Source organism: Falco cherrug, chromosome 9 (assembly GCF_023634085.1).
Source record: "Falco cherrug isolate bFalChe1 chromosome 9, bFalChe1.pri, whole genome shotgun sequence".
NCBI lineage: Eukaryota > Metazoa > Chordata > Aves > Falconiformes > Falconidae > Falco > Falco cherrug.
The window spans coordinates 32,137,327-32,151,411 of record NC_073705.1 but is presented as its reverse complement, the minus strand read 5'-3'; the positions used below and the strand labels follow the sequence as shown (position 1 = coordinate 32,151,411).

At 36.1% G+C, this 14,085-nt stretch overlaps 1 protein-coding gene across 2 annotated transcripts in view; it reads left to right on the top strand.

Moving 5' to 3' along the window:
- KIF20B (kinesin family member 20B) overlaps positions 1 to 12,186 on the top strand; it is a 43,313-nt gene extending 31,127 nt beyond the window's left edge. For both annotated transcript variants that reach the window (XM_055721448.1, XM_055721447.1), the window contains exons 26-33: positions 144 to 299; positions 1,320 to 1,496; positions 2,076 to 2,240; positions 5,794 to 5,997; positions 8,001 to 8,078; positions 8,853 to 8,991; positions 10,536 to 10,678; positions 11,983 to 12,186. In XM_055721448.1, coding sequence (XP_055577423.1) covers positions 144 to 299; positions 1,320 to 1,496; positions 2,076 to 2,240; positions 5,794 to 5,997; positions 8,001 to 8,078; positions 8,853 to 8,991; positions 10,536 to 10,678; positions 11,983 to 12,057 — 1,137 coding nt within the window. In that variant the 3' untranslated portion in view covers positions 12,058 to 12,186. The remainder of the gene's footprint in view (positions 1 to 143; positions 300 to 1,319; positions 1,497 to 2,075; positions 2,241 to 5,793; positions 5,998 to 8,000; positions 8,079 to 8,852; positions 8,992 to 10,535; positions 10,679 to 11,982) is intronic.
- Positions 12,187 to 14,085: the final 1,899 nt, after the last annotated feature.

The window sequence follows — 14,085 nt, the reverse complement described above, 5'->3', positions numbered from 1 at the left end:
CACTTGCACTTGGGAGTATGCTGGAGTAAATCTATGCTATTTCTGTTATTTTTCTGAGATGAATCCATTTGATGGTAAGATTTTAAGATTTTGTCTGAGTCTTTGCTTAATCTCTGTTTTTATTTCTGGTTTCCTTAAAATAGGAAAATGAAGCAAAGTATCAGAATGATAGAAAGAAGTGGCTGGAGGAAAAAATGGGGCTCATAAGTCAACTAAAAGAAGTTGAGAGGCATCGCAACAGAGAAATGAGAAAATTTGCAGAGGATAGAGAACGTTATGTAAAACAACAAGCAGAAATTGTAAGTGCCTGGAGGCCTTTGCTGAGTCCTCTAGTGTAAGTCTTTTAGTACAGAGCAAGTCTCATGTCAAGTGTTAACAGCATGGGTGCCTGAGGGAAGCTGGCCTTTGTCAAAGTCCCCTCACTTTATCATGTGGCAAAGCTCAAATGAGATCTTCTCAATATGAAAAGGGAAGAATAGAAGGGTCAAAAAATGAAAAAGCTTAGTACATAATGGAAGTTAATGTGCCTGTTCCTTTCAATTCTATCACCACCACCACTGCTCTATGAAGCCTTTAGACTTCACAGTGTGTGTAAAACACCAGTAAGTAACCTACACTTAAATGAATTGCTACTTAATGAAGCTAAGAAAACATATTTTGAACAACAAGATTTGTTGCTTAAGCTATAAGGCTTTAGAAGGAAAAGGACAAAACAAGAAGTTGACAAAAAAAAATAGCTTCTTTCCAGATACAGAGTAAAAATACTTGGTCGAAATTGGTAGTGGTTTTGCTCCCATATTGCTTTCAGAGTAGAGTGACTGATAGTTAATAACGAGGTAGATAACTTGCCTGTTCACTGGATTGCATCAAGGTTGTAATTTCTTAAGTATATGAAAGTAGTATATGAATCTGTAAAATCTAAACCTATATTTGAGTCTAGAACTTGTTTGTCATGACTTTCTGGACCTACAATCAGTACAGGAGGGTGTTAGGAGCTTGGGACTGCTTTTACTTTGTCTGTGACTATCTGAGACTTGTTAGTAATAAAATCACAGAGCAAGCAAACAGGAATGATTATTCTTACCAAAAATTATTTTCATAAAGACTATAACTATAGATACAGATTTTCTAATTCAAGCATGGTTTGCTTTTGCATATTTGTAGTGAAACTAGCTCTATGTGAGGTTTAAGATCTACACAGGCTCTCAAGTTTACTAAGGCCATAAAATAGTACTAACTATGCAAAACCAAACTCTTACAGTAGTTCAGATAGTGTGTAGAAGTGATGTTCAATTCTAACCCATCTTTTCTTCATTTAGGAAAGACTTGCTGCACAGCTGGTAGAAAAGGACAGCAATCTTCAAAAGTGGCGTGAAGACAGAGATAAATTAGTAGAAGCTTTAGAAGTACAACTCAAAACTTTGGCTTCTGACAACACACAAAAAGATAAAGAAATAGCAGAACTGAAGCAGGCTACACTAAAGGATTCAGGAAAGGTCATCTGTATCTCTTTCTTGTTCCTGTGTAATTTTTTTTTTAATCCATTAATTCTGCAAAACACTATACTTCTTTTTGCATTTTTGCTCTATTTTTTATTTCTTAAACACTGTTATATTGAAACCATTTGCAGCTAATTTAAAAACAAAAAAGGTTTATTTATGTATGTTTGAAGCTGAACTTTGTAACTAACTGAAGCTTCAAAATACTTAGTGGTCCGAATAAACACTCCAGTCTATTTGATACTTGTATTGCAAAGTTGGACTGGAAATCTGAAACAACTATCACATTTGCTGCCTTTTCCACAGCACCGAGGTGGGAGGTGAACTTCTTATAACTTTACATATGTAGAGTAAAATAAAACTGCATTACATCTTCCCAGGCTGTTATATGACTTGTCTTCACTTTAAATAGTGGCCACTCATACATGAAACTATTGGCTTTCTGTTGGGATAGCTGATTGCTTTAGCCTGCAATTCTATAACTGATGCTACCAAGTAATTGTAATGATGCTTGTGTATATATTAATTTATTTTGCTAATCTTGTAATCTGTGGCAATTTTTGCGATGTTTATTAGGATAAGGAAACTGATGTAGAAGAGCTAAGAAAACAGCTGGCTGAGAAAGATGACATTATAAAGGAGCTGAAAAAGCACGTTAACCATAAAAGCGTTCAGTCTTTGGCAGAAGTACCTTTACCTGAAGAAGAACAAGATAAAATAGATCAGTCTGTAAACAAAGAGGTATGTTTGTTCATATTTATAGGCAGTATGTATTAATGATACGTTGTTATAACCTCCTCATTTTGTTATTTTCTCAGTATATATTTCAGCAATACTGGGAACCTCCCAATTAGTTTTCATAGTTCTTAGTACTTGAACTGTATCTCCAGTTGTGAGTTCTTGTTCATTCTTTCTCTCCCTCTTTTGCTCTTGCTCTCAGAAAAAAGGTACATTAGTTAATACAGTGTATAGAGAGGTGGTATTCTAGAACTTCTATACCTGAAAGAAAAACTAGTTAACTAATCCAGGTTCTAGAGATTTGAAGACATAAAGTTAGTAGTGTTACGTCAGTGTTAACAGGATTTCTGCTCAAACAACTTTCGTATCATCACCTATAGTATGGTAGTAGGGATGCCTCTAACTACAGCTGCCAGCCCATACTGGACATCACAAGAACAGTATCTTGCATCCCACTTCAAAATAAAACAATATTCGAAGCTTACGCAAAGAAAAGATCAACTTTGCATATTTTCCAAACTAAAATTAAAAGGCTTGCAACTGTACTGAGGCTCCTGATTCTGACTGAACCTTTGTGTGCTATATGAACAGTATTTAATGAGGTAGGCCTCCTGCTAAACTGAATTAATGCTGTGTGGCTCTGTTGCTAAATAATGACACGCAGGGCTGAACATGGGTTTCCTAGTAGTCCCTCCCCAGCTGCTAGATGACTTGGTTCTCCTCTTCCTGCAGAACTGGACTGAATGCCAAAATGCATCTTTTAATCTCTTTCCTGTCTACTGCCAAATAAGACTTTCCGGCTTGTTTCTTTCTACTTCATCAGTTTAGCTAGTGCTGTATCGATAAAGCTTGTGATATATGAGGGAGGGCAGAATAGCTCTCAGAAAGGTTACTGCTTTTTATACAGCTTTGTTCATAGCAGCTAAGAGAGCACGATAAAATTAGTTTTTTGCTATGAAATCAGTTATAGAGAAGAATTGTTGTTAATAGTTGGTGGAGTATTTACCTCAAGCCGATAGTAACAATACTTGATGATATTAATAAGGAGAGGCTGCTAACAGGATTATCATGTAAGAAACTGTTATGTTGGTATTGAAGTGAATGGGGTAAAGTTTTGGGGGAAAGTTCTCAGGAATCACATAGTGGAAATAAAGAAAAACTGAAGTGATCAAGGTGATGTGTATTGCCTGCCTTGTGAGGAGAGGCCAAGAAGGTGGCATCGATTGGGAGAGGTTAAGCCACTAGAGGGTTATGGAGCTGAGGCTTAGAAAATCATGGTTGTGGCAGGTAAACAGAAGGCAGTACTGTCTTTCTAAAATCTTGCAAGAACTTGGAAGCACTTGATGAAGCTATTAAGAGATAACTTTAAAACAGTTAAAATAACATATTCCTATATGAAGCAGCTAGTGATCTGGAGGTGATGGAGATGGGTACTTTCAGCAGGGGTTAGAAAAATTTGTAGTAAAAATCGGTAAATATATTTGTAAATGGATACTCTGAGGATTAAGTAGAGGTTTTGCCCTCTGACACGTCCAATGCAACAGCTGAGAGTGCTGGGAGTGTATGGAGGGAGCAGTTGACAGGGTGGCTGGGATCACATGTGTTATCCCCAGATAGCATCTCCCTTTGCCACTCTTGGAGGCAGGATATTGAACCAGGTGGACTGTTGGTGAGACCCAGCAGAGCACATCTTATGATCATGTCATGAATAGGTGTTACTGACTTAAACCTGTTTTGCCTTCTAGCCCAGGAGTTCATTAGGTTTCTGCACTTGAGCTTTTTATACTGTAACTTTTGAAAACTCAAAATATTGTGAGGTTTATGGTCTAGCATAATCTTTACTCGTTCTAAATATTTACAGTTTATGGAAAAACAAAGCAAGACTAATCCTATAGCTGGAGAAAGTATTCCAGTAAGATATGAGGGAATTAAAGAGAATTATTCATTATCTTGATGTCCTAGCAGTGCCTTCTCATTAAGTAAAGTTGATAGAAAACTTTAAATTTGAAAATTCTATGCAATTGTATGAATTTTGCTAAATCAAGAATATGGAAGAAAATGTTGCCTGAAGAATTCTAAAGTTTTATTCTGCAAATGCCTTGATGATCAAATCACCTGATTTAGTGCCTTTGGTAGAAATAAAAGCTGTATAACATAACCATGTGAATAATTGTATCTGACTTCAACTGTGTGCTCTTGAAAACTTACCTCTTATGGATGCTTATGAAGTGGCTGATCCTTCCCTGAGGGGGAAGAAAAAACCAAACCAAACCCACCTTTTAAATGGAGGAGTAACAGCAGGGCAAATTGGATTTGCTTTCTCCCAAATGTAGGATTGCTATAGGATTCCTTTGTGTAGCTTTGTTAGCTAATGACACTAACCATTCCTATGTAACTTTGATTGCAAACTCTCATGAAGTAGCAGTTATAAAGAAAAAATATTTCTATTGACCAGCTCCATTCCTGGGAATACAGTGGTGCTGATATTCCCACTCAGAGTCCCAGCAGAGCCGGTTGAAGAAGGTGACTACTTTTTGGCTTTCCATAAGCTTTGATTATTTTCGTTTTTGAGAAGAGGGAGGTACCCTTCAGGGTGAACCAGTGTAAGAAGCAACAGCACCTAGTTTGCTTGGGACCCTACTAGCAGCAGCAGCAGCAGCAGCCATCTGCCATTTATCACTACCAGTCCCAGCAGCCTATCTGCCATGTTTCATTCAAACAGCTACTGAATTGATTTTTGTGCACTAGCCAGCAGCTGAACTGCTGCCATGGAGATGCAGGAGCGGAGGAGACCACAGCTCTGTCTTGATGGTTTTGGGAAGGAGGACAGGTTTGGCTGGAAGGTGAAATGCTGCTGGTGAAGAACAGTTGTGCAAACTGAGCTTGCCATCCCACCCTCACTGTGCAGTTCTTGCAGTTTGGCTGTAAGGAGGTGCAACGCAAAGTCTTCATTCAGCGTGTGGGCAAATGTGCTGCCTGAATGCCTGCTGCTCTTCCAAAGAACAGATAGTGATGAAGTGTCTCATAGGTTGCATTTGGCTTGTAGCTTGTCTGTTGGACCCTGTTACTTACACAGTTAACTTCTTTAGTGTAGAAGGGGAAGAGAGTGCTCCCTAAAGATAAGCTAGAGAAAGATTATGCTTTTCTCTCAAAAGCTGCTGTTACTGCCTAGTTCCTAAGGAGCAGCAGAGTTAAGATGAAGAAAATCATGTCAATTCTACTACTGTTAGCTGTGAAAACTGTGACTAACTGACTGCCCTTGAGGAAGATGACTTGGAAACAAAGTATCAGGCTAAGTTCAGCAAGGAAAACTTTAAGTACTGTGATCATAGATAGACATGTCTAACTTTCTAAAATGTGACAAAAAAGTATTAGAAAATAAGAGTTAAACTCTACTGTAGTTGAAATAGATTTCTTGACTTTGGAGTGTTCTGAAAACTAGCAGCTGGAAAATGGAATGCTTGCATTGCGATACCCTGGGGATGGGTAAGTATTATAGTACTTAGCTGATAGCTATTTTAAAACTTGTTTTCTTAAAATTTCCATATGCTCGTAGGACCATTCAGAAGTTGTCCTTGACTCTTCTGAAGTGTCCACAGAAGATGGAAAAACCAGTCGGTTCCCGAAACCAGAGATGGAAATCCAGTTCACACCTCTGCAACCCAACAAGATGGAGGTGAAGCACCAGGGCAGCACCTTACCAGTTACAGTTAAAATGCTGAGGCCAAGAAAGAAAAGGAAGAGCGAAGAGATGGATAAGGTATGACCTAGACTAACTGACAAAATATGTTGTGCAGTTCTTCAATGTATTACCCTGCTCATTTGTTAAAAACCTGTCCTTATCTTCCGATTCTGAGTTGACATCCTAAGGATGTGTCTAGGGTATATTTAAACCTCCCCACTCTGCACGCCCCCCCAGCGGTGGATCTCTGGCCTGTGTTGAAGTCAGTCATAGACCTTAATTTATCCAGACTCTGGCCTTTTGCCCCTGATTACACCAGAACCTCCCTGTTTTCTGTAGACCTTAATTCCTCTTTAATTTAATTCCTCTTTGATTTAATTGTGTTAGGTAATATGCTCCAGCTGCCTTAATGTGCTGTGGTGTTTATATGCGAGACTAGGGCTCCACAGCAGTTCAAGGTGCTAAAAATCTTCATTGCTTCTACCTGAACTGCATATCCCTTTCTTCTGGCTTTTATCAGCGTTAGCACCAACACAGCTGTCTCTAAGACACAAAGACTATGAAACCCTAAGACCACATTTTGGTGATACTTAAATCTTGTAATCCTACTTGTGGGGCTTATGACTCTCTAGACTTCTAAACACTTTTGAAGCTGACAGATGAGTATGAGGGAGGTGACCTGTGGATGATTTGGCTAGGTGGTAAGTGATTTCTTTCAGTGAGTGAACTTGTCTCAGCTGGAGAGTTAAGTATCTGATTCTTTTCTAACATTTCTCACTCAAGTGTTCCCAAGTAATATGTTTTTTTAATCTCTTAGTAAAAGAGTTAAGAGAAATAGTGTTCAACAGTACTTCAGTAAACTCATTTTGTTAAACCTGGATTGCAAAAGTAACTATTAAAAACTGTGCAAGCTTATTAATCTGGAAATCAACACTTCACTCTGGAATAAGGTCCAAAATTGATTGAAACTTGTGTTGAACTGATTTCCTTTTGAGTAGTATTCCCTCAGGCTGCTGGAAAAGTAGGCGTAAAAATAACCACCCTTCTGAACCGCACTGAAAGTACCAAACCTTATCTACAGATAAATATATTTCATCTAATGTAGTTATCCATGTTTTTAGAGAAGACGGTTTTACTAATTCATTTAAATCCTTTCATAGTGTAGTCATCTGTGTTCATACCCTTATGGAATGATATTTAGCTAAGTAACTTTAAATAACATGGAACTAAATTTAAAACTATCTTATTGCAGTTTTATTCACCTGAACGTTATTCTTAAATATTATTTTCATGTTAATGTGCCAAACAGAAATAGATTGTAAAACGAATCAGTAACTTTAACTGTCACAAGGCTACTGAAGACACAAGTTATTTTTTTAATTTCCTAAAACAGAAAATCCCATTTTCAGTGGTAAAAGTAAAGATTGAGGGGAAACCTGTGGTGCAAAAAATAACCATATACTGCTCATCTCAAATTTATTAAAAAAAAAACCAAAACAAAAACACTAAAAAAACCTCCAAAGCCAAAACAATGCTTGCCTTTTTTTTTTAGAAACAAACAAAACCAAATCTTCTGCAGAGACTCCCTTCTAAATAAACAAGGAACAAAAACCTCTTTTTTCTGACACTTATCGGTCGGTATGGCTATCAGTTATCTGAAATCTCTTGGCACCCCTTCACAAGACAGAAGAAGTCTTTTATTGACAGCTTAAAATGGTACTGTGCTCCAACCGCTTTTTGTAGTTGTCAACATAAATCAGAATTTACATTTAGAATTAAGTTAATTTTGATTTCTGTGTTTGCTTGTCAAATCTCTTAAAGCCAAAAGTATAGAAAATTATGGAGAGAAGAATAGTATGTGTCAGAATGGTTTGACTTACAGGTATTTCTAGTTCCTTTCTACAAGTTTGTTTTGCATTTAATTCACATTTCAATAGTTACCTCTTCAGTATTAGCCAATGCCTTCCCACTGTTAGTTGTTGCATTTAAACAACTGTAATTGTTTTTCCTTCTGTAATATAAATACTTATTGTCCTTTCTGCAAGAATCCTAGTTTAAATCTGTCATGTTTATTTTCTTAGGATTTTGTGAAAAATGAGAACAAGAAAAATGAAAAATCTGCTATGACTAATTCACCTTCTACAAGCAATAAGAAAATGGTGCGGTTTTGTTATGTTTTTGAAGTTAATTTGACCTTTTCTGTAAAGGTGGACTTGTGAAAGGAGCAAACACTTTTATGTAGCAGTATCTTATTTTAATCAAGTATATAGATAAGGATTCTTAAACACTGATGTTGTCTTCCTACTAAACTCTATTAGTCAACCGAAGAGAGTAAGTCTATTTGCCAAGAATGTGTAGTAGCTGCAGTGTGCAATGATTCAAAGGGAACGATGTTGCATATTGAAAAGCTGTGAAGACTAGTTTGAACATACTGTTAGTATAGTTGATGTTAAAGGCAATGCCTTTGAAGTAAAACTGAGGTTCGTGTTGTCTATAGGCATGACTTATGAAAAGATGATTTTTAGGCCTTAATAGTAAGCTGGGTAGGTAGTAGATTTATTTCCCCATCAGTTTCCTCCTGTTTGATTAGACGAGCTTTTCTTGATGTAAACAAAATACTCTACAACTTTGAATCTACTTTTTTCTTTTTTAAAGAAACTATTTGTTTCCTGTATTACTGACACCTTTAAATATATTCTATGAAACTTTGTCAATTTTTTTTCTTCTGGCTATAAAATGGTGTAGTCTACTTGCTGTGGTAGTATCATTAGTATAATGGACTGAGGGGTCAGAAGCAAAGCTCAAAATGTCAGCTTGAAAATAACACTGAAGTCAACTAAAATGGAATTAAACCTGAAGTTTGATTTTCAGCTGTCAATTGAAATTGACAATTCAGTTTTCAACTTAAATTATGATATTGTATTTCTGTGCAGATGTCTACTACACAGTCGTTTAGAAAAGACTTAAAGCAAGAATCCACTTCAAGTAAAAATTCAGCCAAAAAGAAAGATGGAACACTACAAAAAATTGGAGATTTTTTCCAAAGTTCTCCTACTATTATTCACTCTAAAGGTTTGTACAGAATAAATAAGGCTTATTCCATGTTCTCTGGGCACTGTAGAATGGCCTTTTTCTAATGTAATCTATTAATGTATATGTTATTAAAGGACATGTCTGCTTTGTTAAGTTGTTATTTCATTTGAAATAATGGAGGCTGAACTGAGGCCTGCTATATTGAATCTTGCAGAGTAGTAAAAGGCTGTCTTTATTGCAAGGACCACACATTCTAAAGTTTAGGTTCAGTGTGAAAGGTAAACCAAATGGAGTGAAAGGACACAGTGTGGAATATGTGCATATAAATTTATTATAAAAGCAATGATAACTTTAAGCTCAAAATGTCTGAGTTATTTTTGTTCTTGCTTACAGCCCAACAGTTAAAGACAATTTCAGAAACTTGCCCTACTGCTCTAAGAAAAATCAAGAGCTGAATCCAAACTCCAAATCTTACCTTGTTCTATAAGTAATCCCTCTTCCCCTCCCCTGCCCCACTTTGTTTCTGTGGAAACTGTATTAGTGCTTTTTGATGTATATATGTGGGAGGTGAAGATTAGTTATACAGAATCTGAAAGCTGGTGTCTCATGAAAATATTTGGAAGACTTCAATAAACTGACTATGAAGCAATTAATGGATTTCATTAAGTTTAAGCATAGTCTTGGGAAGATTAACTGCTAGGAGGTTGCACTGAAGAATATATTTTTATTATTTCCTACAGTAAGACATGATCTCTGAGTTAATGTGGTTTAAAAAAAAAATTAAATTAGCAGAGGGCACAAGGAATCACCAGTGATAAATTCTAAAAAATGCTGTTATTTGGTTAGTTAAAACAAGGTCAGTCGCTTTTCACTGTGGACAGTTAAAATTAAGATCTTTGTACCAACTTTAAAACTTGATGTGCTACAGAGCACATCTTGCTTATCTGCTGTAAGATAGTCTAGAAGATGATAGTGACGTTTTTAAATTTCCCAGGTTTGTCAGATTGGTTCTATGAGGACAACATATCAATATCAATAGAAGCCAAATTCAGACCACTCAGTTTCACCCTGAAAATAGTTAATTTGAGCAAATGAGTTCTAGTTTGTAACCTTTTGTTACCATGTCCTCTATTTTTTCCTCTTTCACATAACTTAGTATTGTTTGGGATTTCTTCCTTCCTTCTAGCTCATAATATGCATACATTCATTTCTTTATAGAGCTAGTACTAGCTTGATAATACTATACAAATACCTAGAGAAACTGGCTCTACTCTTGTGCTTCTGTCAGCACAAAGCAGTTAAGCCTGTTGTTCAAATACTGTTGAAGTGTTTAACTTCCAGTGAAGTCTGAATCCTAATTGATTTTTAATGTGCTGTTGAAATGTGTCCTTTAAGCTTTTGCATCTGAAGCTGTAGAAAACTGTGGTAGTCAAATACAACTTCTGATTTTTTTTATATTTTAACTTCAGGCTGCATCTTTATTAAAAAAGTACAAAAATGGAACAGCTTTCTTTAATTTTTCATTAATTTTGAGGCTCACAAAACCAGTAACACATTGATTTACAGTAAAATTTTTCTTCTAGCAAAGCAGCTGATAGCTACAATAAGCTCTCCCAAGTCTGCAGAACCAGAAAGTGTCAAAGAAAAGGAGCTCAAGCCAAAACGAGTTAAGAGAAAGCTGTATTCAACTGACATTTCCTGCCCTCTTGATATCTCTGGTTCTCCGGTAAGTGATTACAGGTTACTGTTCTGTCCACTGTAATCTATTTCTGTAATCTTGGCTTAAAATAAACTATGTAGGCGACAGAACAAACCTGAAGGTCTAATCATGTTGCAGAAGAGGTTTGAAAGTACTGACTTGTTTCTTGATTCTACTTAACCATGCCTTTTGGTCTTGTCTTCCTGCTGTTTTACTTCATTTTTTCTGTTTTCTCACCTATCTTCTCTGTGTTTGGCTACTGACTTACTGTATAGGTGGTACAGCAATCACAGAGATATCTCTAAATTTGGATTCATAAATATCTTAATCGTGGTATGTGGAGGCTTACTTTTACTACAGCAGTTTCTTAATTTGTTTTTCCAATAGCTGGTGTTCATTTAAGTGTAGCATAAAGAAAGAATATAAATAGAGACTGTTAAGGGATCCACAGTTTTTGAATAGCGTGATCGAAACACTGAAGTTAAAGGTCTGTATGTACAATTAACTTCACAGGGCAAGTGAGCACCTAAGGTAATTTCCAATTCCATTTATGACCAGCTAACATTCCAGCTACTTTAAGATGTGGATGCATCCATGCTTTTCCAAGCACCGTTTAGGTAGCCTTCTAGGTGTGCTTAAATTATGTTGCCCTGTCTAAGCCAGCCTGTAAAGAGTCGTATAGGCCATGGCTCGATGTTTTGTTTCTGAAATCCAACTTTAAAGTTTTGACCGTAACTATAGTGCTGAGCATACTCTTGCTCTCTTGAAAATGTATTCTTCTTTCTGTTCAATCCTTTCTTCCCTTTGCTATGGAGAGCGTTTGCCCATACTGAGATATTTGATTTTTCTGTAAATTGTATTAACGGGAGCAGCAGAAACCAAAAAGCTGCTCATAGGAGGTTGAGGAAAATGACAGAAATACAGAGCAAACGCAGCTAAAATGGAAATGAAAGGAAAAGTGAAAGGCTGAATCCTGGCAATGTCAGAGAAAGCTAAAGGAGTTAAAACTAAAAATGTTTTCTGAACACCTATTGTTTCACGAAATGAGTGTTAGAGATCAGAAGTGAGACCTGCTCTCACATCACGTATTTCTTGGGATTTTGGTGTTAGTTTCAGCAAAACCGGAATTTTATATGTTCCCAGTATTTGTCGCTTATTATGATGCACTAAAATCATCTGACCATCCTGGAGACCTCAGACTAAAAGGCAATAGGCAAATTTCATTCTGGAAACAGCTTCTGGGAAGAAACATGTTGGTTTTGTGGATCTAGAATTGCATGTCATTTGTCTCTAAAGAAATATTGAGTAACTCAATATATTGGCTTTTTTAGATCTTTGTAGAAGAAAAAAAGGAAAGTGATCATCTAATCATCAAGCGACGGCTAAGATCAAGAACAGCTAAATAATCTTGAAAAAAACTGTTTATATTTCCTAGTTAGGGCACATTGCCATCCAAAGTCTGTATGTAGTTGTATAAATTGTTCTGATGGTTTCCAGTTCTGACTTCATTAAACCTGAAATGCTGTTCAAGAAAACTTGTGTCTGAATTTATATTTTTTTTCTTAAATGTCTTTGGAAGTGTTCACAATTTACCCATTGTGCAGTAAGAACTAATTCTGTGTGGAATGGTTTAAGTTGCTTTTTTCAGGTGGCCAGTATACCTACCATAACTTTCAGTAGGAAGGAAAAAAAAAATAATACACATCAAAACCTATATAGCCTTAAATTCTTTAAAAGGATCCAAAAAGAGGTTCTGCGAAGGGACAAAATTAAGGTGTTGGCACTCTGTGGAGGAATATGTTTTTCATCACTTGTGTGATTTTACCTGTTTTCTATTTACTCTTCTAAAGTAATTTATAAGCATCATGTTCTTTCAGGATTATAATATCCATAAATAATTATAATCTGCTATTAGAAGTGACCCACTCTCAGGTAGACATTTCATATTTTATTCAAGCTATCTAGTTCTGCTCAACTAAACAGCTACTTTTATATAGTAGGGTTTCAGCTTATCAGTGACTGAGTAAATGTTTAAAACACTTTTGGTTTCATCAGTGTAGCATTTACTGAAGTCACAGGCCATGACTGTGTTTCATAGGATTTTGCATTGTTTGAAGAACAGTACTGGTCATCTTTCAGAACGAGCTGAAATGAACTTTTACAATGACCTGCTCTTGCCATGGATGAAGCAATACAATCCCAGTAATTGATCATTTACCCTACCTTCTTGCTCTTATAGCTTTCTTATTTTCTTCAATAACTGCCAACCATACAACATTGTTTTTAGTCTAGACTATTGGATTATTTCGATTATTACCATGTTTTGGTGTTTCGGCCATCATAACTATAACCCCATGATGTTATTCCATTTAAAGAGTTCCTTAGCAATCTGTTTTGCACATACATAGTGTTTAGCACTACAGGAAGATTATCTTGTTTGCAAGATTGCATTTTGAGGTTTGGTATTGGCCTGACCACAAAAAATCTTTGGTTCCCTATCGATATCCAGTCAGATTTATTTTTCTTTTCTACCTTCCTCCAAGCCATACTGGTTCATCAGCCACAATCAGTTGGTCAGTAGAGGCAGAAATATTTTGCTCATATAGCCAGATAACTTCTACTCATTTTTGATAGTATATCCACAACCTTACTGTCCTTCAGAAATGATTCCATGATTTAACAGTTAAAAGTGCTTTTTTGTTAGCTTTTTTCTTGGACTGCTTTTCTGTAGTGCCTTTTATTTGGTTGAAGAAAAAAACCCCAAACTGATTGATTGATTGACACAAACAAGCGATTAAAATTGTTTTTCTTGAGAGGAAAAAAACCCTTACTTTAAATACCCTTTGCAGTTTAGCTTTAATAACAAAAGAGGTCCTTTAAAAAAAAAAAAAGGCAAATAAATATAAAAATGGTCATCAGTTATTTCTTTAGTAGAAGTATTTTCCTTTAATTTTTATGTGACTATAGCTTGAATGTGAACAACGATGCTGTGGGTCAGCTTAGTTCTCACTGACTCATTAAGGGATTGTCCAAGCATGAAATGTCTCTTCATAGGGGTAAAGCATAGTTCATTATCATAGTTCTGTAGATCCTGACTTGTAAGATCTGGTTCTCATACTAAGCTCATTCTCTAGTTTCCAGACTGTAAAATGGAGTTGTACCTCTATACTCTTCTATATCTTGTCCTTAGAAAGAACAAAACATTAATCTTTTTTTGCTAAGTTGAAAGTGTCAGTGAGCCTCATTCACAAATCATTGAGCTCTTCCATTGGTTCAACTTTTTGTTTTCATCTTCTGTGTGAATTGAGAATTTAAATTTCCTTTTCATTAGCTTATACTTGGTATTGCCATTTTCTCTCTTCCCTCTTTTTTTCTGGTAGAAAAATGTAAAATCCAGCTGATGAACAGGTAATTCTAAATAAAAATAAATGCCA